The sequence below is a fragment of the Schistocerca serialis genome, chromosome 1, assembly GCF_023864345.2.
Source record: "Schistocerca serialis cubense isolate TAMUIC-IGC-003099 chromosome 1, iqSchSeri2.2, whole genome shotgun sequence".
NCBI lineage: Eukaryota > Metazoa > Arthropoda > Insecta > Orthoptera > Acrididae > Schistocerca > Schistocerca serialis.
Window position 1 is genome coordinate 520,967,134 of NC_064638.1, and position 27,569 is coordinate 520,994,702.

The window sequence follows — 27,569 nt, forward strand, 5'->3', positions numbered from 1 at the left end:
CACTGTCAGCTTTAGATGTCAGTTAAGTCCTTGTTTCAGACAACGTCTCAATTACAATTGAAATCTAACATGAATAAATTCTTACAGTTAGCAACTTGATATTTAGAACACGACTGCCTCAGCAGACTCCTAAACAGGAAGTAGACTGACGACTACATTGACAACTGCTGCGTTAGCAAAAAAGTTGTAGCCAAACCGAGAAAAATGGTGCAGCAGTAAGGCATTGTACATGTATTCAGAAGGAAGGGGAGGAGAAGGAAGAGGAGATTAGTACTGAACGTCGCATCGAGAACAAGGTCATTAGAGACGGAGCACAAGCTCGGATTAGGGAAGGACGGAGAAGGAAAGCGGCCGTGCCCTTTCGAGATAACCATCCTGGAATTTGCCTTAAGCGATTTAGGGAAATCACGGAAAATATAAATCAGGATGACAGGACGCGGGTTTGAACCCTCGTCCTCCCGAATGCGGGTCCAGTGTGCTAACCACTGCGCTACTCCTCTAGGTCACGTGTTCAGGAGGATGGCGATTCAAATCCTCGTCTGACCAGCCAGAGGTTGTCCTTGATTTCTCTAAAGTACTAAAAGCGTTTTCTTGAAGAGGGCCAAGTGTATAGCGCTCAAAGGAGACGAGTCGAGAAGTAAAGTTAGTTATTTACGAAAAAAGCATTTCTTCTCACTTTTTTTGCCAGACTTATGATACACTCGTATGTTTCTGCCTTGTGGCTAAATTGTTGGGGATAGGAAATCATGAGAGTACTCGCCCCTTCACCCTAGGCAGAGAGTAACAACTCTGTCTGTGTCCTGGGCTGGCGACGGACAAGTGGCCCAGCTTGACCGCTGCGAACAGGTGGGCGTCTCTTGCCTCTGTAGAGAACTCTGTCCGTTACGCTTCCAGTTCTCTTGGGGAGGAACTTCTGACACCAGTCGTTGATCTCGACATGAGGGAGCTAATAGCCCGGCACTGCGGCTAGCGATTGCCACGCCAAGACATGTTCCTCCAGTTCTGCAGAAGTAACTTGTCGGTAGCGTTTCAAGTTTTTTGAACAAATGGATGCAATAACAGACTGGCGCTATGCTGACCGCTTATCAGCTATCTATCTTCTTACATAGGAATTTTCGGTTGGTTATTTTCAAAATTCTCTGTGCAGAGGGATTCGAAGGTCTCATTGGGCAATCACTGCTTACGTGTCTTGATCACAGCTTACGTGTCTTGATCACAGCTTACGTGTCTTGATTAGCAGCTGCAAATCTGTGTCCAGTTCTTTTTTCATGGGGACGCTGGGAAGAGTACCGAAGCGATGTTTTTCGACGTTCTGCCACCTGCTCTCGATGAGCACAGACTCTCCCTTCAGCCTCTGCCATCAGATTTCGATGGGCACAGACTCTGCCTTCAGACTTTGGCAGCAGATTTCGACCGCGCACTCTTTGATTTAGATTATGGTGGCGACTCTCCGTCTGGTATTGTTGCTTAGCTCCAGTGATCACTGTAGATCGAAGGAGGATAGTATTTACGTTCGAGTAGGTTTTATTGATCCTTAAGGGATTTTATAGACAAGCAGTATTTATTCAGTACCACATTAATTATTTCATTACTTTCTCACTAGTCAAACAAGCATGTGACCATTTGCACCAATCTTCTACTACTGATAATATAGCCAAACTCAGTAACCGTGCCTGACTCATTGCAGAACGCAAATACGAGGGGTGTTAAATAAATAACGCTACACGTTTTCTTAAAAGATGGTTGGTTTTATTCAGGATTCCAATATACCAAATAATGCCCCACTCTTTTGGCTGCAAAACCTTACTTTTCCATATAATCTTCGTTCAATGACAGGACTTCACTCCACTTTACTGGAAAGGTCTGTATGCCCGCATGACACGATTGCTCGACGTCGGAGTCAAAGTCTTGCTGTGTCGGTAACCTCCCCACCACCCACGTATCGTTTCCCGCTTAGTGCATCGTTCATCGGGCCAAACACATGGAAGTCGCTCCAATGTTGCAGGAGCCACAGCTGTGTACCGCCGGCCGGCAAGCGGGAGATCGCACATGTTTGGACTATTTTATTGCGATGATGATAGACGCCTTGCAAAACGACTTACAGCGCGTTTTATATACTGTGTGGTCCATCTGAAGTTTCGGATGAGATTATCTCGAAAACTATACATCGGGTAAACATATTGGGTAAGACAAGTTCGTAAGCTCAAAGGGGGACATCAAATGATACAACACGTGACCTCCAGACCCCGCCCCCTTGGGCGGGGCGGGGGGCAACTTTTAAATATTAAATGGAAACACCCATTTCTTTTTATCACAGATCCGGTTTCTCCATAACAAAGTAATCAAATTTTGTCTGAAACATTTTTAAACCATTGACAGATGGCGCTGAAATAGAGAAAAAAGTAAAACTGGGGAAGAACTCTGATTTATTTAGAATTATCCGAGAAAGACTCATCAAATCGATAAAAAATTGGCACCAATTCTTTCGTTACGCCAAATTAATCTATTTTTGTGCAAAATGTACTGTACCCTACTTTTAGCGTTACCGAGGAATAACGACATGGACGTAGTAGCATGATGTTCCCATGGGGTGCTTCATTAGTGTGAGTCCCCTTGCCTCTCACAATTTGGGGAGCTTAAATAATGAAATCAGCCACGAGGAAATTGTTAAAATTATCCCCATTTGCATCAATGCATAAAGTCAATCGTCTGCGAAAGTTGTCCACAGTTTCGAGCAGCACATCCCGTGGTATGGCTGCACACGCTCTTCGAATGCGTTGCTTCATATCGTTTATGGTTGTGGGCTGTCTTTCATAAACAATATTTTTAAATAACCCCACAAGAAAAAAAATCAAGAGATGTTAGGTCTGGTGAACGTGGAGGCCACTGAATTGGTCCGCCGCGTCCTATCCACCGACCAGGGTACCGTAAATTTAAAACGTTCCGCACATTTTTAGCATAATGGAGAGCTGCTCCGTCCTGTTGGAGCCACATTCGTTGCCTAGTTTCTAAATCAACATCTTCCATTAGCTCCAACAAATCATCGCGGAGAAGTTGTAAATAAGATTCCCCAGTAACATTTCGGTCAAAAAAATACGATCCTATCAAGTAACTGTTTAAAATTCCACACCAGATCATTAACGACCATTCGTGTAGATTGTCAACGAGTCTGTGCCAGTGTGGATTGACAGGGGACCAATAATGATAATCATGGCGATTTAATTCGCCATTGTTTTTGAATGTGGCTTCATCGGTGACCATAACGTATCTAAAAAAATCATTGTCACCTCTTATCATTTACAACGCCCATTGACAGAAATGCAATCGTATTTGCATATCTTGCGGCGTTAATGTCTGTGTCAGTGTGATATGATACACACGATATTTATGTGCCTTCAAAATCCTCAAAACAGTTGATTTCGGAATTCCAGTTTGTCTCTGAATCGCACGACTACTAATTTCGGGATCCAGTTGAACACAGGTGAGAACGGTAAGGGTACGAGTGTCATTTTCAATGTATTCGCGATGACGAGGTGGACGGTGCATGTATCCATTTCGAGTTCGTTGACTGGAATTTCGCCCGCATCTCGTGGTCGTGCGGTAGCGTTCTCGCTTCCCACGCCCGGGTTCCCGGGTTCGATTCCCGGCGGGGTCAGGGATTTTCTCTGCCTCGTGATGGCTGGGTGTTGTGTGCTGTCCTTAGGTTAGTTAGGTTTAAGTAGTTCTAAGTTCTAGGGGACTGATGACCGTAGCAGTTAAGTCCCATAGTGCTCAGAGCCATTTGAACCATTTTTTGACTGGAATTTCGAATAATGTTTTCGCTTGGATGTCGCCTGTTTGGGAAACGATCCGCATACAATTGCGCAGCTGCAGCGTAATTGTTATGGTATTCACCTAAAATTAACATCATATCAACAATCTCTGTAGGAGGACAGTGAGCCATGTTTCGCTAAAGAATAATTTACTTTCGTTAGTTGATGATTACGGTTCACAATCTGAAAGTCAAGTGACTTCTGATCGCTTTGCACCCACCTTTATACTGAACCGTAGTTCGCAGTTTGGTCATGGTAGCGCCACAGTCGGGTGAGTAATGCAGTTATGAACAGTTCCCTAACGATATTTTAATACCATTCCGCCTCCCTCCATCGAAAACTGTGGCGGGTAGGATACATTTTGTAAAAAAATACCTTAATTTGGCGTAACGAAAGAATTGGTGCACATTTTGTATCGATTTGATGCGTCCTTCTCGGATCATTCTAAATAAATCGGAGTTCTTCACCAATTTTAATTTTTCTCGATTTCAGCGCCATCTGTTAATGGTACAAAAATGTTTCAGACAAAAATTGATTACTTTGTTTATGGAAAATCCGAATCTTCAATAAAAATGGGGGTTTCCATTTAAGATTTAAAAGTTTCCCCCCGACCCACCCAAGGGGTTGGGGGCTGGGGGGTCACGTGTAGTATCATTTGAAGTCCCCCTTTAAGCTTAAGAACTTGTCTTACCCACTATGTTTACCCGATGTATAGTTTTCGAGATAATCTCACCCGAAACTTCAGATGGACCACCCTGTATTTAAGGAACTGAAGCGGAAAGGAAGAGGAATGTCACGAGGAGATGTCACAGAAAAAAATTAAAATGCTTACTTTTTAAGATCTCCATCACAGGAACTAGATATGAACAAAGAAAGCATTGCTCTGTATGCGTCATAACTTACTTCGTTCCTTAAAAACAAAGTATCTTCTTCCTAACAGATGTTGACAACCACTGGGTAAATGAAGCGTAATTCTAAGTCTTGTTACGGGCTCTGTACCTCGTCCTCACATTGCTCGTCGAAATGTATTTTTACTGCCGTTGTTAATACACTGGACTAGAATTCCGGTGGATTATGGTTCAAATCCCGGTACAACCATTCAGCTTAAGATTTTTCGTAATTTTCTTGAGTCGCTTAACGCAAATTCCGGGATAGTTCCTTTCATAATGGGATGGTCGATTTCTTCCCACATGCTTCCCTAACCCGAGGTTGTGCTACGTCTCTAATGACCGTCATTGAAGGGACGCTAATCCCTAGCCTGCCTACCTTCCTTCCTACCTTTTTGTTTCTTTACCGTTGTTATTCCTTTGTTAGATACATCTCTACTAGATGCCCTGTCTTTCACAGATTTTGAATTTTTATCGAATGATCCTTTCTGATAATTCTGTCCCTAGGATGTCGGTTGTAGCCGCGACGTTCATACTCTCAGACTTCGACGCCTTAGATTCTACGTTGATTCATTCTGTTACTTTACACTGAACAATAAAACTGTAGGATTACATTATGTTTTTAGAACCTATTGCTACACCCAGTTCATTATATTACTTACTCGTAAGAATTACACTTTTCAGATCCTCAACAACATCAATGAAACTCTCTGTAAGTCCATAAATGGGTCTAGTGTCCATAGCGTTACCTTGGAAGTGCTGACGCAACAAGTTTTTCAATCCCAACACCTTAGCATGCTATGGCGAAAAACTCTGGAGACGTTTTCAACTCTTTCTGAATAAAACGGACCTATATGGTTCTAGAGACCTTTTCAAGTCTCATACAGCTATGATGTATATATGCAGACTGAGGCGACGACTGAAGACTTGTGTCAAGGCCAGGATTCGACCTGTCTCTCCTGCTCACTAGGCAGATACGCTAACCATTACGCCGCCTTAACACAGTGGATTCGTACAGCGCCTGTAAGAGCTACGTTTGGACTTGATATTCCCTTGCATAAAACTGTATATACACTCATGATGGATGCTCCGTTACTAGATCGGCCACAACATTAACTCATATCTAGCCATTTTCGCTCCATAGATTTAATTAACTTGTCTTCAAGTCTCAGTACATACCGATCTTTGAAGTGATAGGTAAAGCTATGTGCAAAGCGAAAGTTGGTTCGAGCACTAGCCATGCTCCTATTGGAAGTAGTGTACCGCTGCCTGGCTCCATTCGATGAACTGACTTACCGTGCCTACAATTTAACGTGGACCACGGTGCAACTCGATATTTTTTTCACATGAACGTACGTTGCCAAAATTGAAAGAAGTGGTTGATTGACACTTCGATTCGGATCCACTGAATAAACAAAACATAGGATTCGCACATGTTTACCTCTGAAGGTTTCCCAGAAGCATTTATTATTTCACCATAGCGAAATACTTGATTTGAGTGACTGACTTTTCTAATTTCTCCATTTTTCCTTTTCATTTTCAGTTTTCCTTTCTTTCCTTCGTACATCACGAGTGCCTTTTCCTCGTATGTCCCTGAAACATGTCCCAGTCTACTTACGCCCTGCTGTTATCGCTGGATAGTATCCTTAATTGTGTTGTGATTATTTTCTGCGTATCTTCTGAGAGTAAACAACCAATAGCGACGTGACGCAGTTCTCAACAATACATTCGTCCACACAACGGCCAGTACCGTTGCTGAGCATTAGTCTGCGACGAGACGTTTGGCGAGCGACACGAATGTGTCGGTTCCTAGTCAGCAGGGAAGGAAACCGTGCAATACGGTAATAGCACAGAGCGGTGACAGCAGCAGAAGGTAAGCCGCCAACAAACTTCAGAGTTCTGCCTATCCCTGACAACTGAAACACCGACATCAAATCGATTCACCTTTCTGCAACAGCACCACATAAATTATCACAGCACATATATGTAATGAATATGGTGGATTTGAATGTGTCAGTTTCATTCAGGGTAGTTTGATTTTACAAGTTAGTCATACGAACTTTTTCTTACGGTTTGTCTGAATCAGTTTATGTTGGAGAAAATCATCCATTCTACTACGAAATTACCGTGCCAAGTGCACTCACACATAAAGCAGGGCAGTCAACCGCTCACTTCCGCATCTCCGTTAGTAGAAAAATTTTCTAATCGCCCTCTGGTCCCGCAGTGAGGATAATTTATAAAGTAGGGAAATGATGTCACAAAATTCTTAACGCAGAGTTACAGCAAATTAAAGCATATAATAATAATAAAATTATAAACAGCCGACCAGTTGCAATGGATAAAGAATTCTTTACCTAGGTTTTGAGAAATTTAAATTTGTCTTCTTCAGAAGGTGGCAATTTTACATTAGTATGGACTAATGTACCATCGCCGTTTTTACAAATGTCGGCATAGATCCATTTGTCAAAATTAAAATATTGACAAATGGATCTATGCCGACAGTTGTAAAAACGGCGATGGTACATTGGTCCATACTAATGTAAAATTGCCACCTTCTGAAGAAGACATATTTAAATTAGTTGAAACCTAGGTAAAGAATTCTTTATCCATTGCAACTGGTCGGCTGTTTATAATTTTATTACGTGGAACCGTTGCTGTTGTGCAGCTATGTTTAAAATACATATAATAATAATTATTTACAAAGTGTTTTATGTCAAAACTTTACGAAAACCCAGTGAAAATGTTTTTAAAACCCTTACCGCAGATTGCCCACTACGCAAGCTGGAACGGCTACTAGTGGGCAGTACGTACCAGATTGACAGCCACCGGCATGGATCATGTGACCAGTCGAGTGTATCACCACGGCGTCTTGAAAACAAGCTTTCTCCACGCACGAATCATAAGAAATAATATTTTTTGTAAGAATTTCTAAGGCATTGTAGACGGATTTCATGCATGAAGCTGCATTTTTTCACAAAACTATTTGCTTTTTAAATCATAGGCATCTTAAAAAGTATGGCTATTAAAGGAATGAAATGCGGTTTGAAAGTTTTGCGACTGCAGAAAATAATCACAGCTATGGTCCTTGTATTATGCAGTTCGTATCCTCAATACCAGTACAGTTCGCCCATACATTTTAGGCTTTTCGTCTCTCTTGTACTGGATAGGTAGAGGTCGCATGGCAACTTTGGCGATCAGACGATACTGGTCGCAAAAGGCTTCAGGCCATGCGCGTCATTGCTTAATGCCGGGTTTCATTACGGTAGTAAATAATTTAAAGCACTTGTACATGACCTCTTACAGTGTTGCGTGACCCTTGGTCTTTCACATCGAATAACACCGTCGATAACGAGCTCGTTAAGGACCCAACACGCCAACGACGTATCGCTGGCATTCGGCAACAATACCACCTGCCATTGGTCACTCTCATCAATCCATCACACACGAGCGATTTGCCAAGCCATTTGAACCACCCCTTCGAACGCCAGTATGTCGGCTAGTTCTGTCATGTTTAGCAGCAGCGGCACTTGATTTGCGTATGTCGACTCCTGGCAGAGATACTTTCTTAGGCTAACCCAGAGGAATTATCTACATTACGACGAAAAAGAAGTAATAAGAGGTTCCATTTGTGATCGTGGGATGGTTCTAATCGCGGTATCGATAGTGTTCCAAGAACATTCATATCACTACTTGTCACACCTGCAGATACCGGTATTATCAATACACGTCCACGGATGCAAATTATCGCGAAAGATGCTAATCTGCATCCGGCTGTCCAGGTTTGCTACATCGCACGTGTATTAATGTTGGTAGAGAATTCCGCGGAAATGTTGTCCACACTGTAACATTGTCGCTTCCACCATTTTCCTTGCAATAACGTGAGCAGAGTTTTGTTTTACCGTTTGACTTACATACCACCAAGAGTGCAGTACATTTGTCCTATAACGCAGAAAACGAGACTACCCGAAAAGCCCTCCCGTACCCTCTCAGCAAAAATGCGGTTAGTGTGTACAGGGTACAGGGCAAGTCGCTGCTGTAAGGGCAGAAATTATGCCTGTGAAGACATGCAGCAACTGCTGGTAAGCTGTACCAGATTATTTCATATACAGAACTCTACCGAGAAACTCTCAGAAGTAGTAGTGTGAACGAAAACAAGAAAAAAATTACCAGTAAAAATGCTCTAAAGTGATTCCCTTTAGAGCTATGAGCATTTGTTCATCTTCGTTATTGTGAATTTCCAACTAGATTAGATTAGATTAGTTTCTCGTTCCATAGATCCGTGCTGAGGAAATCCTCGTGGATGTTGAAAGCTGAAATAACAATAGTAATTGTATGAAGATATACAATACATCATTTGTTTCTATTAAAAAATTCGTCAATTGAGTAGAAGGAGTTGGCCACTAGTAAGTCTTTCAGGCTCCTTTTAAACTGATCTTTATTTGTAACTAAATTTTTTATGTTTGCTGGCAAATTATTGAAGATGAGTGTTCCTGAGTAGTGAACCCCTTTTTGCACTAAAGTAAGTGCTTTTAAGTCCTTGTGCAGATCATTTTTGTTCCCGGTATTGTATGTATGAACTGAGCTGTTTGTTGGAAAAAGAGATATACTATTTAGGACACATTTCATTAAGGAGTAAATATACTGAGAGGCAGTAGTTAGTATACCCAGTTCTTTGAAGAGGTGTCTACAGGACGTCCATGAATTTGCTCCACAAATAATATGTATTACACGCTTTTGGACTCTGAAAACTTTTGTTTGACTTGAAGAGTTACCCCAAAATATTATACCATATGACATTATGGAATGAAAGTAGGCACAGTATGCAAGTTTTTTCGTTTTTACGTCGCCTATGTCAGCTAACACTCGAATTGCAAATTCGAGGTGTTTCTGCAGTTCTGTGGTGAGCTCCTCCCAACTGACTTTATTATCAAGTTGTAATCCCAGGAATTTAAAATTGTCAACCTCTTCTATCTGTTCTTCTTCATACTTTATGCATATGCTGGGTGGAAACCTCTTACAGGTTCTGAATTGCATATAGTGAGTCTTTTCGAAGTTTAATGTCAGTGAGTCGGCTTTAAACCATTTATTAATATCCATGAAAATATCATTAGCAGATCTTTCTATAACTACACTCGACATACTCTTTATTGCAATACTTGTGTCATCTACAAACAAAACGAACTCTGCTTCTGACAGTGTAACTGATGAGAGCTCATTAATGTACACAAGAAAAAGCAATGGCCCTAAGATTTATTCTTGTGGGACACCAATGTAATTTCTTCCCATTCTGTGATGACTGATGACTTAATTCACTAGTCCCTTGCACTGACACCCTTTGTTTCCTGTTAGCGAGATATGACTTGAACCATTTTGCAGCACCGCCCGTGACACCATAGAATTCTAATTTATTTAAAAGGATGTTGTGATTCACACAATCAAATGCCTTTGACAAATCACAGAAAATACCTGCTACTTGTAATTTGTTATTTAATGAATAAGTACGTATTCACTGTAGGTGTAAATAGCCTTCTCGATATCAGAACCCTTCAGAAATCCGAACTGTGTTCTTGATCATATGTTATTTGTGGTCAGATGGTTGAGAAGCTGCCTGTACATTACTTTTCTAAAATTTTTGAGAATGCTGGCAAAAGTGAAATCGGTCTGTAGTTTGATGGTATCTCTTTATCCCCTTTCTTGAATAGAGGCTTAACAACTGCATATTTCAGCCAATCAGGAAATGTCCCAGTTATAATTGACTGGTTACACAAGTAACTTAGAATCGTACTAAACTCACAAGAACATGCCTTAATTAACTTTGTTGATATTTCATTGTAACCATTAGAATGCTTTGTTTTTAAAGATTTTATTATGGAAGACATATTCATATACCTGAAGCTATTTGTAAAGGCTAGTTTTAGATATTCAAGGTCATTATTTATTGATCCTGACAATCCCATTGTATCAGTAACGGATATAAAGTAATTGTTAAATAGATTTGCCACACTATGCCCATCGATTACTAAAGTGTCATCTACCCTTAATGCTATTTGCTCCTGTTCCTTTCTGGTTCTACCAGTCTCCTCTTTCACTGTATCCCATATTGTTTTTATTTTGTTCCCTGACATTGCTATCTTCTTCTCGTAGTGCATTCATTTAGATGTCTGAATTACTTTTTAAAAATATTTTACAGTATTCCATGTATTTAGCTAAATCATCAGCGTTGGAGCTATTCTTCGTCGACAGATACATTTTCCTTTTTGTCTTACAGGAAATCTTTATTCCTTGTGTAATCCATGGTTTTATTATAGACTTCTGTTTAATTTGAGTAACTTTTAGAGGAAAACAGTTTTCAAACATGGTACTGACATTGTTCATGAATGTGTTATATTTTTCATTCATGTCATGAGCACAAAGAACATGTTCTTATAGCTCTTAAAGTATGCTTTACACAGCCCATGTTTGCTGGACATATTTCGATCTTTTAGTCCAATACACCAAGGAAAGAGCTTGCAGTAGATGAGTTGAACAAGTGCTAATAACTCTTAAATATGCAGTTTCCACGATCGTCAGCCGTCTTCAGACCACCTCGGCCTAGTTACTGTGTAACGCGTAAACTTTGTCGTTGTGTATGGTTGTCTCAACATTTTTTTTAAAAAAAAGTATTTCGTAATGGTGAGGCGTTCATATATAGTGCCGAAATTGACAGCTACATTAAGAATAACCTGAAAATAATCTGAAGTGGCCGACAGCGACCGAAATCAGTAATCTCCTGTATTAAATCGTAATTGTCCCTGAAACAAGTAATTACCTATAATAAGTTCCGATAGACTCACACAGCACGTGTACCGATACCGTCCTACTCTTGGTAGTGCCGAACGCAGTAGAAATTGATGAGCTTTTATGGAAGAGTCCACTTGAGGTTTATTTGAACGGTGAGCTCGGCCACTGCATATGTCGCTTGGCCTTTCATACCGCAGCATTTGAACGCTACTTTGGTCAATGCCGTGTGGGGCTACATGTTTTCCTCCGACGGCTGTTCAGTGTTTCTGTCACTCTCGCGCTACACTTCCCCTCTCGAGACACGAACAGTCTACGAACTTCACCTTTCCAGAAACACTTTTCCCAAAGTTAGCGTTCATCTCTTTTTGAAACTGGGCTAGACCACTTTCATTAATTATTGGGACCATCTTTATCGACTGGCCTATTAAAGCTCACGCTCACAGGAGATCTTGCATACACCTACCTTACGTAGCATTAGATCCTCTATCATAAGAGAGGCTCCTCCCCACAAGTTGGCCAAACCAAGACATCAGACCAAAGTTTTGAATTGTTTAAGCTTTGTCTTAAGAAACTGGGTCACGGTGTTATTCCGGAGTTCTGCAGGTTAATACACTTCATCAAACCGTCTACTATGAATAGAATTTAACAAACCAGCATTCGTGCAAAAGAGAAACATGTATAACAAATATAAATTTAAGTGTTAGTCTTCCCTGAAAGTGTTTATTTGGGAGATAGCCTTCTATGAGCCAAATGTGTAGAAGAAAAATTACAGACAAGAGAAGAATTTAAGCTTTTGAAATGTGATGCAGTAGTGGTATAGTAGTTACGCAGATATATATGGAGGTTAGACTTGCGTGAACAACTGCATCAGATCAGTCTTTGTACTGATAACTATGATAAAAGTTATTACAATGGGACCATTAGAGTTTTTTCCTAGTCACATGATTCAAAATTAGATCTTCGACTTTTCGAGAGAGGTTGCTTTCACAGATTAGACCATCCGAGCATTGTATCAGCCCCAATCAATTTACGACTGCGTGCTGAAAAGTAATTCCTCCGAATTTTTATGTGAAAATTCCTAAAGCTTATTAAATAAAGCAAACATTATTAACATTCTACGTCTTTATTCTTCATCTCTACATATTTATTTCTCCACATAGTTAGCCTGGAATACATAAAATATATTCGCAGCTGCAAATATGGACAAGCATGAGGCGTATAATTGAATGACGAGAGTGAAAATTTGTGCCGGACCGGGACTGGAGCCCGGATTTCCAGTTTATCGCAAGCGGTCGCCTTACCATGAGGCTATTCGAGCACGGCTCCGGGCCAGACCCAACCACGCATATGTCGTCAACCATGTATCTACAACCACTGCATCGTACTTCTTAACAAGAGAGGCAGTGCAATATCGTATCATGTAGTCACCCTAGCGACGAACACTTCTCCCAAGGAGTGAACAGTTTGTTGTTAGCGTCACTAGAGAATGTTTGTCTTTCTTGACAGAGCGACAACCTCACCTCTGCTTGCACCAATTCACCACTACCAAAGTGGAGTCTTCGAAAGTTTTCTTTAATCGGATGTGGCCAAGTCGGGACTCTGTAGAGAATGATCGATGACAGTGAACGCTAGGGTGGCGGCTAGTTGCAGACGTCGCAGCGCTCGCGTGTGGTCTGGCATTGTCATGCTGAAGCAGAGAGTGCTTAACGTGTGGAAACTGGATTATAGCACACTGTTTCTCAACCACCGACATATAACTACGTTACACACCGCCATGTTACACGCTAAAACAGTTCGGAGCCTCCTAGTGGCAGAGGGCTGCAAATATGTAGACGTGAAGAATGAAAATAATGTAGAATGTTAATAACATTTGGTGTTTTAAAGAATTTCTCTCTTCCATTTGATTAGTGCAGTGCGTTGTGGTGGCGTTAAGCCAACTCCTTCTGTTAACTAATCGTTGTTGCACTATTCCTAAGTAACTGGAGAACTGCTGAGAGAATACACATCCTCCTGGATAAAAAAAAAAAAAAAAATGTCCAAAGAAATTCAATAATTTTAAGATACTGTTTCACGTTTGTGAAAAGAACAACAGTTTATTGTAATCTACCGAAGTTACCGTCAAATTACATTTGGGTTCTATATTTTCGATATGAGGCTCTTTGGTACTACGAGCAAACACCAACTGTCAGTTACACACATTTTCTGAAGACTGCTGTGCAATGAGGTGAACAAAATGAGACCAGTGAGAGTGGCAGGTGATTTCTTTTCGTGTGACAAGATTCTTTTGTGTTGTTACTGCGACCAGGACGGTCGCGGGGTAGCAATGACGGAATTCGCGACCGCACCCGCGGAGAGGCCCGCGAACAACAATACAACGGAAGAGGAGGGACGCGACGAACGTAGGACGAAACGAATACAAGACCGAACAACAGTCACAAGGAAACAAACTCGTACGCGAACCAGGAAGTAAGCAGTCTAGCGCAAAGCGAGGTGTAAACCGACGTAAGCGAGATTAGACTGACTGGATGAGCTTTTTTTTTTCTTTATTGAATTTCAATTCCCCCCCCGATGGGGGCGGGCTGGCAGCAACTTAGTATGCCGCTCTTCAGCCTACAGACTTTGTTAAAAAGATGGAGAGAATAAATAATAAAAACAGGTGATAAAATCGGAGACTTAGAGTAACATGGTGGAAAAAAAATCGTGGAACTTAAAACAAAGAACAGAGGGAGGATAAAATACGTACGAAGCAGACAGGTAAAACAATAGACAGACAATTAAAAAACACGGCAACAGTCTGGTTTCTGTTCGCAAAAGATATAAAATTCACACCTAGCGACAGCATGGTTTCTGTTCGCAACACGAGAAAGACGAACAACACTGAACAGTCACTGAAACACTGCACTAAAAAGTTGGCAAATGTGACATACCACAGCCGAGAGCAGGTGGGGGGAAAACTGGACAGATGATGGGAAAATAAAAAAGGGGGGAAGGAGAGGAAAAGCGAAGAGGGGGAGGCGGGAAAGGAGCCGATGGAGGATGAGGACCCATAAGAGGGGTGGGGGGTGCTGGGCAGACACGACAGGGAGTGGGGAAGGCAGAGGAGGGGAATACAAAAGGGCTCGGGGGGGGGGGGCAGAGGGGGGTAGGGAGAGGTTTGGTGGGGAGAAAACAGGATGGAAGGGGGGGAAGAGGGAGCCCAGGGAAAGGACAGAGGAGAGGAGGGGGGGTGGGGATCAGAGTTGATAGGAGGGAAAAATGGAGGGAGAGAGGGCATCATCCGGGAGGGGGAGTTGATGGGAGCCACCTTGGGAAAGGAGATGAAGGGTGTAGAGATGGCGGGTAGGGGGACTGGCTGAGCGAGAGGCAAGCGGTTAAGTACGCTATCGGAGGCGCCGCTATTGGCCGCTGGGACCACGTGTTCCACTTTGGCGCCCCAACACTAAAAGCAGGCCAGGAGCCGCGCGCCGCCACAGCTTAAGGCGCGATGGTGCAGAGACCTCTATGGGTCTTCGACGTCCATGACGTCTGGCGCGGATTCAAATTCCGTGGCGCGCGGTACCAGAGTTTGCTTCATTGACTAACAGACTGGTAAAAGTAGTAAGTCCGAGTCACCTACATGATTTCCCACTAAACGTCAATTCTCATAAGAAAGTCGTGGAGCCCACTTTACTTGGTAAAGGTAAATCTGACTGGACAGCGGTCTGGCTGCAAGTAGAGAAAAGCCTTTCTAACTGCTGCAGCTCTACGAAGGAGAAAGTGGCGGGTGGAAAGTGAGGGTACCAGCGTGCCCTCGCCACGGCCACCTCCTATCCACGGTATATGTCCCACAGGTACACGTTTTCATAGCAGCCTCATTGGACCTGGGGACGTCCTGGAGGGACTGGAAAGAGAAGAAATCCCCAGCCCTATCTAGGACTGACCTGGGGACGTCCAATGCTAGAGTCCAGGTGTCTGCCTGGAGACCAACACGACCACTTCCTGAATAGCATAGCTTTACAATTAAATTATTAATTTCAGCAAGGGACTTGAGAGAGAGGTACTCTACTGTAATGGACACACGGAATGGCATAGGCCATATACTATTTTAACGTATATCATATATATAAATATATGTTTACTATAGAGAGGATACATTTTTAACGTATATCTCAGAAAATGCCTGTCCAATTTACATCAAATTTTACTGAATACTCTGAAGAGGATTCTGTGCAACATGGGCTACATATGTTTATTGTACGGGGTGTTCAAAAAGTCTCTCCGCAGTGCCGTATGATTGTTAGCCGCGCGTTCCGTATGCCACAGTGAATACACCAAAATGAAACTCACTGCAGTATCGTTGTGCATTTATTGTTTCGTTGAAAAATATGGGACCCACAATCCGACGTCTAGAAACTGCAGTCCAAACTCCTGTTTTCACAGAATGAAGTGGTTCCTCACGAATACACAATGGATTTACAGTACACCACATACGAGAATTTGCGAGTTCATGTACCCGGCTAAATGAAACCACGCCTCATCAGTGAAAAACATTTCATTAAGAATAGCACTTCCATTTTTTGAACGAAATTTTTGAACCATCGACAATAATGCAGTTTCCTGCCATGATCAGTGTTTTTCAATTCTTGCACGACTGTCACTTTGTATGAGAAAAGTTTTAATTTTTTCCTTACAGCTGTGTGAGCGTTCCGACACTAGCATCGATTTCCTGGGCGAGTTTTCTTACTGACTTGTTCGGACTCGTGGACATTTTATCGGACATATCGACTTGTTTATCCTCAGACAAAACGCTAGGACGACCACTTCTCGGTGCACATGTCACTTCGAAATTTGTTAATCAAATCTCGCACAGTATCGCGATGTGGGAGTGTTGTCTCCGGGAAAACTGAATTAAATATATTAACTGAAACTGTGTATTTACAGCCAGCTTTGAACCTTGGTTCGACTAAAAATACACGTTCTTCGATGGTTAGCGTTTTAACACTGACAAAAACGAAACAAACGAACAAAGGAACTAAACTTGAATGTTCACGTCAACACGTAAGACACACACCAATGATACTACTTACGCTGGCTGAGATAAACGAAACAGTGGAATGTTGGGAGAGTCCACTTGAAGGGAAGTAACCCAGGCAGGCGAACAATCATACGGCACGCGCGGCTAACAATCATCCGGCACTGCGGAGAGACTTTTTGAACACCCCGTATATGATACATAAATGTATATGTAGTGTACAGATGGGTAACGTTGAGAATGAGCAGGTGGAAGAGATGGACAAAGGGAGGGAGAGGAGGAGGGCAGAGAGAGGGGATAGAAGGAGGTTAAGAGTTATAGCCAATTGCGATATATGTTTTGCAATTGCGAAGCATTGCCCGGTTTGCGAGCTCAACTATACAGAATGGTTTTCAAAAACTTTCAGCTTTAGCTATCGCCTATTGCGCCGCTGGAACGCGATGTACAGACAGGTGACTGACCTCCTTCTGGTCGCGGAACTTCCAGCGCAGGTACTCGGCCCTGTTGATGACCTGGCCGCGGCCCTCGCCGTACATCAGCACGCCGAACTGCTCTCGGATCAGCTTCTCCACCTGCAACGAGTCGCGCTCTCGTTCATCATCCGTCCAGTGGTAGAGCCGAAACACAGTAGCCGCAAGCAACGGACTGTGCAGGCAGTCCATTGGCATTGTGAGTGAAAGCTGTTATCATAAGTACGCTAGATTCCCAAGAAATAGCTTTCAGTACCATTAAAGAAGATCGTTGAGAACAAGAAAATATGGGATGATAAGGGTAGGAGAGGCGGGAATAAATAAGAAACATCCAAATTGCTTGATACCCCACCTTAACGTCCTTGGTTTTTTTTCTTTTGTGTATCATTTACCTTTCATCAGAAACATTACCAGATGCTATGATTTGCTACCCAGCAAATACATATATAACAAAAGGAAGTGAAATACAAGAGGTTGACAATGAGAGTACAGCACAAAACTAGTAAAACTCCGAAACAAGTCTTAATTTTAAATGCGAATGGTGTTAAAACATGGCTGAAATAAAAATAATAAACTGGCTGCTTTGCTTTTTTAAATTCCGTAATTTAATTTTTGTTGTAACTGCTCAGGCCAAGTACAAAGTCGAATAATACTAATTACTTGGTGTTAAATCGAGAGCGTTCTGTGGCCATCGAAGAAAAGTTTAGACCAATTACAGAGCCATAGCATGGTCATTTACTAACGGAATCATGTAAACAATGTACAGAGAGATCTAAAGAAGCTTTGTATGGTCCAAAAAGATGCCCATTTTGAAAGGAGAGATTTTCTCAAATTTCATCAGGATTTTAACTGTTAATAAACTATAGTTTAAAACCGTGGCAGATTTATTGGTGAAAAACTTCTTTTATCGACGAATTTCTTTCTGGAACAACATTATCTGTTTTTCATTTATCTTGCTCATAAGAAGAACTACGCCTCGTCTTTTACAACTGAATTTATGTTGTTGGCTTCAATCAAACATAGTGTTGGGTATCTGCTGCTGTATGCGGAGCAATAAAAGAAATTATTTTTTGCTTGACTACCAGTATTTTGTTTTGAGAAACGTACTGTTCCATAGCAATATTTTTAGATTACCTTAACATTCACAAATTTACAAAAAAGAAGCATGTAGACTGAGGACATACTTTTGCGTCCCCTATCATTGTGTGTCGATTGGTTCGACAGTAAGCACCTTTGGGGCCGAACTTTTTGGATAAGTTTTCAGTTAGCTGAATGTCACAACCTTGCTGTTCTCTGGATTTGGTCATTCTGCTGAAAACCTTACTGTGCACCGCACTTCACCCTGCTGGTACGTTAACTGAAAGATCGTGGGAACAGTACAGACTAGCGACTGAAAGGAATTCTCCACTCGGCAGGGAGATTGGATGCTCCTTTCCTTATTAAAACACTGCCAGTTTTCCTCAAACAACAGACCTTCCTCAGTCAGAAATGTTATTAATGCCGGAGGATGGCCTACTGTTTGACCAAAACTGGTGATGTTTCAATGAAGAAAACATATATTTCTCTTGCAGCAAACCATGATTTTTGAAGACATAGTTTTATTTTATGACCATCTGTATGAAACTGTCTTCTTCAGGGTGACCATGTCCTTTCTTCTGTTATACGGTAGGACTGACATGTGCGATTTATTCCTGTATGCGAATTCCTTATACAGTATCATGCATGTGATTTGGGTACATTGACTCTGCAATGTTCTTATGTGTTCCTTTATTAAAGTGTCTAGCAGTCATTCTAATATATCTGGAGTTGCAACTATTACTTTTTAGTTCACATATCCTTGAACCTTTATACCTATCTTTCTCGAGTGTCATTGTTGTTTTGTTAATTTTTAGTGTACTAATTATGTATTTCCCACATTGTGTTAGTATCAGGATCAGAAACTCAATAAATTCGTAATTTATTAATTAAGGTTTCCAGCAGAGTTTCATAAAACATATTTATTAGTGATTAGTTTCGAACATTTTCGTTCATTCTCAAACCACCTAACTACATTAAAAGGTATAAGTTATTAACGAAACAAGAAATACAAAATTTTCAAGTGTTTTCTATGCACAGATTACAGTAGTGCACTAAATCTTTAATGACATACTTGCATTTGTAATGTTTGACTGTAAGATATTTGTTTTTACAATCATTTTCAGAAAAAAAACAGAATACCTTGAACGACTAGAGATAGGACGTTCATATTCACAGGACATGTACATTAATATGTTCTGCAGAAATGATTAGCGTTTTAGTCACCTAGATTCAGCACGTATCCTGTTGCCTAATAGACAAAGGGTCCGCCATGGGCCCTCATAATTTGTTCCATGCGTGGCATCGAAGGGTATAAGGCACGAACGGCGTCCTGTGGTATAACCATCCATGCTGCATTCACTTGGTTTCAAAGTTCATCTGTGGTGGCTGGCATTGGGTAACGGATCGCACCCGTCGTTTCACCATGTCCCACGCATCTGCGATTGGCGACAAGTCCGTTGATCTGGCGGACCGGGCTAAAGGCTGACATCCTGTGTCACAAAGAAGGCACGTGGTCGTGCATTGTCTTGCAGAAAAATGGCGTCTGGAGTATTGTGCAGAGAAAGGGTATTAGTGTAGATTGCAATATGTCACCCACGTAATTCACACTGGTTACAGTGCCATGGACACGCACCATAAGGCCTTGAGCTGACGCTGTATGTCTTGTGCGAAAGCAGTCATTGTCATGCCGCTGCCCCTGTCTGCGGCGAACAAATTTAGAAGCTGTATTTGTCCGAAAACACTATCTGATGCCATTCCTGTCCCCAGTGACGTCTTCCACGCACCATTGCCTTCTAGCATCTAGCAAACATAGGTGGAGAAGTGGACGACGCGCATGTAGCCCATGCCGTAATAACCGGCTACGGACTGTCACTCCTGATAGTGAACGATGAATTACACTGTTCCACTGTTGCGCCAGGGTCGAGGAAATGCCATTCGGATGAGGTGTCGATCTTCTTGAGGGGTGGTCTGGGTGGTGTGACCTGCCCCATTTTATCGTATTCTACAGCCTTCCGTGAACCATTCTGCGCACACCCGTACTCTGCCGATTCACTTTGTATCACACGAGCACCAATTTCCCGGATGGATGCATCACATACTCTTATGTCAATAATGTGCCTGATTTGGTGGTACGATTCGCGCATACGTCTTGGATCATCCTGCACGTCTGCATCCCACTGATCCATTACCTTCAGTTTTCAGCCACAACGAGAGCCGCATGCACATTTTACCAGTAGGTGGTATTGCCCCGATATCGATGTTTACCTTGAACCCGCGGACTGAAATGATTCAAATGCTAACCATTTCTGCAAAATATATTAATGTTGTTGTCCCGTGAATATGAACGTCCTATCTCTAGTCGTTCAAGGTGTTTTGTTTTTTCTGAACATGAGTGTACATCAGATAGTTATAGGAAATATTATTTGTCTGCATTAAAATTGTCTTAGTACATTCAAAATTCGATAGGGGTCTCTAGTTGCTTGTACATAAAAGTTTGACAGGAGCCTTCAGTTGTTTATTATGTGTTCATACGCTTTGTCTCTCCAGAGGTCATAATGTTACAACTAAATACACATATAATGTTTCGAAAAAGGTCACAGCTATTGTCGAATTATTTTATAAATTACTGAGGTCATCACCCAGCTGCTTTAATGAATCAAGAATCATTTTTTAAAAAAAAGAAATTTTTTAAAATTTGGACTGCCCGTTCATCGGTCGCCTGGCTCGTTTATCTCCCGTTTATACGTTTCCCATTCTTCAACTATGTCTAACTTTATTCCTTTAGGTGCCACGTGTAAAATTTTCATAGTATTTTCAGTACTACTTGCTGAATGTTTTGTGTTTCGCAGGTTATGACCGAAAGCAGTCTATATTATTTGACTGATGTGTTCCTTGTATATAGTTATAAAATTTCGATAGTTTAGTCTACATAAAAACTATCACATGTTCAACATTGTAGGCTTTACACTTCAGATTCATTATAATTATTTCCACGTTTTAAAATTTTATGTCTTAGTTTAAATGTTGATTGATATGCTGTTCGAAATGTTATTTAGTACTGATTAGGGAAAGCATACACTAAGTTAGCAGTAATATGGCCATAATATTTCAATTTAGCGAACGGTTTCTCTTCTTTACGTGGACTTTTTTCACTTTCGCATTTTTTGAGAATCTAAGATCTTCACTGATACAGTATCTATGTATTTAGTTGTAACATAATGATCTCACGAGAGACAGAGCACCTGGACACATAATAAACAACTAAAGGCGCTTGTCAGTGTTCTATGTATCGAATTTTGTACCAAGACGTCGTAATACAGTCAGATAACATTTGTTATATGGATCTGATGCAAAAACAAATTATTTATTACTTACAAACATTAAAAATGGAGGCATGTCATGAAAGATTTATTGTACTACTGTGGTCTGTGCACACAAAATGTTTGAAAATTTTGTATTTCATGTTTCGTTAGTAAAATTGTACCTTCGAATATAGGTAATGGTTTCGGAATGAACGAAAATGTTTAAAACAGGTCACTAAAAAACATTGTATGCAACTCTGAGGGAAACCTTAATAAATTACAAATGTACTATTTGTTTTAAAGGCTACTTTTTTAAAATTCAGGTTTAAAGATGTTGCTACATAAGTAGGCTGTGATGTGTTGTGTGCTCCACGTCCTAGAGTGCCCGCCGCTACGCACCTCGGCCTGGCCGCCCACGTTGTAGGCGTCGACGAGCTCGCCGCCCTTCTTGTAGTCGGCGAGCCGGTAGAGGAGGCAGCCGTCGCAGCCGGACGCCTGCGAGATGACGCGGTCCAGCACGGAGCCGTCGTTGGTGGCGGCGTCCCCGGAGCCGCCGCAGCAGCGCGACGCCGACCAGCCCATGCGGTCCGCCTCATCCTCACCCTCCTGCGGGGAAACCGACTCAGCTCACTGGCCGCCCCCCCCCCCCGCACTAGGCAGCCCTGCACGACAGCTGCGCGACACACACGAGCGAACACTGTGAGCGCGAGGCCAATACACGATACGAGGCCTGTTCAAGAAATACTGGAACATTCGTAATTTCGCGCCAATGGTGTATTGAGTAGAAAGTTGTGTCCCACAGTTTGCGAAATTCGAGATAGCAAATTTAGGGGGTGTATTGGTACGTAAGAAAAGCACTGACAAAAAAACATTAGCGCGACCGCTGTAAGCGTCCGCAAAAGATGTATTTTACTATGACGGAAGGCGGTAACAAATGAGGGAAACCTCGTTTAATTTTTTGTCAATTAATAGAGGGACTCTGTCTTTAGTTCTCGAGTGGAGAAGACGTATTTTTGTAAGATGGTGGTAGCCATTTGTGTTGGCTCTGAGCACTATGGGACTTAACATCTGTGGTCATCAGTCCCCTAGAACTTAGAACTACTGAAACCTAACTAACCTAAGGACATCACACACATCCATGCCAGAGGCAGGATTCGAACCTGCGACCGTAGCGGTCACGCGGTTCCAGACTGAGGCGCCAGAACCATTTGTGTTGTCTGAATAATAATTATTATTGTAACAAAACCGAGGAGCTATTCAGTTATCTTCAGCGCAATACGTAAACGTCATGTCACGAGTGCTGCCTGTATCATGTCACGAGTGCTGCCTGTATCTGAAGAATAAGTACGATAAATGAAAAATACGTTATATTCACAGCCAAGAATGATAAATTTTGTGCCGGACGAAGAAGAAGTATTTACACCGAAGTGTGTTAATCGCAACAACATGGAAGTAAGTTCACGTTAAAACGGACTCAAAGGAGAGAAAGTATAAAAATGCAAAATTCGGGCATTAATTGAAAATAATTGATTTTTGGTAAAAAAATTAATCTGTTTATTTATGTACCTTTTATTAATGTCTATATTAGCACCAGGGGCAACGCGTCTGCATTAAATTTTGCGTGAAACTCAATACAGTTTTTACAGAGACACACCAAATGATGAATGCTTAAGCCGTACTCGGTGTTACGAATGGTTCACACGGTTTAAAAATGGCCAGACGGAATTTAAAGGTGACCCTCGTTCAGGACGCCCTTCGGCGTCTACCGACGACGCTCATGTTAGGTACGTCAACGAAATTGTGCATGCCAATCGAAGACTGACTGTCTGAAAGACTGCAGAACACTGTAAAATTTCAGATGGATCGTGTCATGATATTCTGACACAGCATCTTGGAATGCATCATGTTGCCGCCAACTTCGTCCCACGGCTCATCAACGAAGACTAGAAAGACCTTCGCTTCGCAATATTGAAACGCTATTGGAGCCCACAAATAAGATGTTCCTTATGAGAATCATAACTGGTGATGAGACATGGGTCTACGGTTATGATGTTGACACCAAGGTTCAATCTTCACTATAGGTCAGGAAAGGGTCTCCAGCTCGTCAGGTAAAATGTCAAAGCCATGCTCATAGTTTCCTTTGACTTTCAAGGATAAGTTCATCACGAATTCGTGGCACAGGTACAATATGTTAATCGATGATATCATCGGGACATGTTGCGACGCCTGCGAGAAAATGTGAGAAGGAAACAGCCTCTGGAACCGCGCGACCGCTACGGTCGCAGGTTCGAATCCTGCCTCGGGCATGGATGTGTGTGCTGTCCTTAGGTTAGTTAGGTTTAAGTAGTTCTAAGTTCTAGGCGACGGATGACCTCAGGTGTTAAGCCCCATAGTAATCAGAGCCATTTGAACCATTTGAAACAGCCTGAAATGTGGCGAGACAATTCATGGCTCTTGCATCACGACAACACACCTGCACATTCATCCCTGTTGGTAGGTGACTACTGCACAAAAAACGAAATCACTGTGAGCCATTCTCCATACCCTCCAGACCTGGTCCCTGCGGACTTCTTTTATTTCCAAAGTTGAAAATCCCATTGAAAGGATGAACATCTGCAACGATAGACCAGATAATGGAAAATTAGCAGACGGCGCTTCGCACGACCCAGGAAGAGGCGTATCAAGAGAACTTCCGGAAGTGGAAACGGCATTGGGAGCGGTGTATCAGCTGTGGAGGAGAGTATTTCGAAGGATACCATGCACAATAAGTAAAAGATAAACGTAGAAAAATTTTGAAGACAAAGTTCCGAAATTCCTCCTACACTCCATCATCAAAGTTATTAGACGATCCAAAAGTCAAAGAGTGCTTACGGACAGACCTCAATTCAGTATAATTGGGAAAAGAGCAAAATGGAAAGAGAAGAGGTGAGTCGTCATATGTATGGACCATGAATGAATGTCAGGATGGATGTCGCCGCATATTCGCGTGGAGGCAACTGGTAATCGAATACAAACGAGGTCGGTGAAGGCGGGGTCCTCACTTGGGGAGGTAACATCACAGTTGCAGGTGTAACCTTTACTTCGCCATCCTTCCAAAAAAATTCCGAAGATGATTTTATTCCTGGCATAAGTGGCGTCAGCGCAGTAACTACGGTGGCGGCTTGAACTAACAAGAGCAAGCAACAGATGTACATTCGAACATTGAGTTATAAGCAGGTGGTGTTAAGTAGTGGACGTGTAGGCGTACCGTCTCAGTATTGTTGCTTCATAAATCGCGTCGTAGCAACATCTCTAAATGGAATATTCGAGACACTCTCAGAAATCTTTTGAAGAATATAAAAGTGTGTCCAGAATTTGTACAGCACCCTTTCATTCCGAAATAAAAACAATGACGTGTGGATGCCTCTCGCCACTTGATTAAAATGTAAATGGCGAACATTTCTTTTCCGGATACAATCACCGATGGTTAGACTTGGTGTTACCAGTACGAACCTACCACAAAAGGGCGAGGTGCAGAATGTTTCTCTGATGGTTCGCCAAGACCGAAGAAGGCGCGAATGTGAAGAGTGAGCTGAACAACATCGCAAACGTGGATTTTTCTAACAGTCACGTGGTCGTATTGCCTCCCGCCGAACTTGGTATTGCCAATATTAAAACCAATATTTTAACTTTTCCCTATTTTTTTATCAATCCAGTCTCGAAACTTTTTGCACAAACGGGTTTACGCTGCAGCCCAAGGGAATATATATACTGCAGTTACATGTAGGACTTCTTAAGATGTAGTGTTGGTGCAGGTGATAATAGAGCTGGCCTCACGGATGAGTTTCTCACAGCTTAACATACCAACAGCATGGCTGACCAGCGAAGTTTGTGGCTTTGAATAACCGGTCTAGTAACGCGTCTTCCATCCCTCCACTCAGATATTTCTCAGCAGTCGATGGACTGACAACCGAACTCTTAATCACGCAGTGGAGACCATGCTTCTTCACCTCTTACACTTCCTTTTTCGACGAGAGTACAGCACCATAAGACATTAGAGCGAAGACAGGTAAAATCAGTCAGCTTTCAGGCGCCTTCAACTGTAGAGTCTGTTAGTGATTGTGAAACGTCCCCTTGGAAAAATTAGTGAATTACTGTGCTGATAAATCCCTTACGTTATTTGATTTTCAAACAACTGAGCAGAACTGAACGTACTCAGACATTTCGCTCTTTACCTATTCTGATCAACACTAAACTGAGACACACAATATTTTTAGCGCAACGGAATCTGACTTCCAATAATCCCTACAAAACAATGGCCCTGACTAACATTAACCTATACCTTTCACAAATCATTTACCTCACAAAAATCTTCGTTTACTCGAACTACTGCAATACAGCGAGCGCCACTACTGCCAGCTAAATAAAAGATTCAAACTACTGAAGGCACTAACTACTGATAGGCATAGTTAGTAAATGAAAGATTTTGATAGAGAACAAACAATGTATTTACCTTAATAGTGTTCAAAAGTCATAATATATATAGCAGTTCATGACATCCATTCTTACAAATGTACTGTTTCTGATGGACACACGTCCAGAACATCCGCTCTCAAAAATCCGCCATCTCACTTCCCCACATCCACCACTGCTAGAGGCTCACCTCCAATTGCGCAACGCTAAGCGCTGTTAACAGCCAACTGCCCAACACTACAATAGCAAATTCCAACAATGCCACCCAGCCACAGACTGCACACAGCACAGCCAGTGATTTTCATATAGAGCGCTACATGGCGTTACCAATTTAAAAACCTAAACAGCCTACTTGCAATGCTGAGTCTAGTGGTTTAAGAAGACCTGTAACATGCAACTTCTATTTTTGGTTCTTATCAATATAAACACTGAATACCTTATCTCTCAATTATTGCCGGGCCTTACGCGGTACAGAGCTGCATATTCTTTTTTGTCCTAGATTAATGACAGACAGTCGACCGAGCACTACATCTATAGTGCGCAAGCCACCTTATGGTATGTGGCGGAGGGCACTGAGTTTACCAGTCACTCACCCTTTTCTTGCTCCAATCGCGATTGGTTCGCGGGGAGAACGATTGCTAGTAAACGTCCCTGTAAGCTCGAATCTCTGTAATTTGACCTCCATGGTATTTTCGCGAGTTATACATGGGAGAAAACAATGTATTGGTTCACTCTTCTAGCAATGTACGACCTCCTATAACAGTAAACCATTTTGTGATGCAGAATGTCTTTCTTGCAGCGTTTGCCACTGAGTTTGCAGAGCGTCTCTGTGACGCTTTCTAAATGAACGCTTACTAAATGAACTGTGACGAAACGTGCTGCTCCTCTTTGGACCTTCTCTATATCCTCTGTCAATCCTATCTGGTACGGATACCAGACTCACTAACAAAATCAGGTAATGGTCGAACGAGGATTTTGTATACCACCTTCTGTGTGGGTAGACAACGCTTCCAGAAGATTCTTCTAATGAATCTGTCTGACATGTGCTTTAACTGCGATTACTTTTGTATGGTCATTCCACTTTAAATCACTTTGTCAGCACAGTCCCGTGACGGCTTCAACTGATTGTTCTGCAATCGTGTGATCAAACAATAACGGACGGGTCTCTCTATCTATTTATGCGCCACACATTACATTTGTATACGTGTATAGTTACCAATCGCTGCACTAAGTGGCTGGCTCTGAGCACTATGCGACTTAACTTCTGAGGTCATCAGTCGCCTAGAACTTAGAACTACTAAAACCTAAGTAACCTAAGGACACCACACACATCCATGCCCGAGGCAGAATTCGAACCTGCGACCGTAGCGGTCGCTCGGCTCCAGACTGTAGCGCCTAGAACCGCACGGCCACTCCGGCCGGCCCGCTGCACAAAGTGTCGATCCCCTGTAGGTCTTCATTCCGCCACGACATTTCAGCATTGTGTATTATCTTTATACGACAGCATCATTCCGAAATCCTGACGGAACTTCCGACGTTGTCAGATAGGTCATTTATACATACCGTATTGTGAAAACAATGGCCCTACAACATTCCTTTGGGGCACACACAAAGTTACTTTTACGTCTCAAGATTTCTCGCCGTTGAAAATGACATGCTGTGTTCTATTTGCTAGAAACTCTTCAGTCCAGCCACACAGCTTCCCGGGTTTCGTGGACGAACTGAGTGAACAGGGTTTCACTCTTTCGTTGTTTTCGGAACCCTTGTTGATTCCTACA

The 27,569-nt window shown here is 42.2% G+C and overlaps 1 protein-coding gene across 1 annotated transcript in view; it reads right to left on the reverse strand.

Annotated features, from left to right (window-relative positions):
• The window catches only part of LOC126486316 (uncharacterized), a 259,900-nt gene extending 237,979 nt beyond the window's left edge, over positions 1-21,921 (reverse strand). The window contains exons 1-2 of the mRNA XM_050108943.1: positions 21,739-21,921; positions 16,952-17,062 (exon numbers count right to left, since the gene is read on the reverse strand). Coding sequence (XP_049964900.1) covers positions 16,952-17,062; positions 21,739-21,921 — 294 coding nt within the window. The remainder of the gene's footprint in view (positions 1-16,951; positions 17,063-21,738) is intronic.
• Between the last annotated feature and the right edge of the window lie 5,648 nt (positions 21,922-27,569).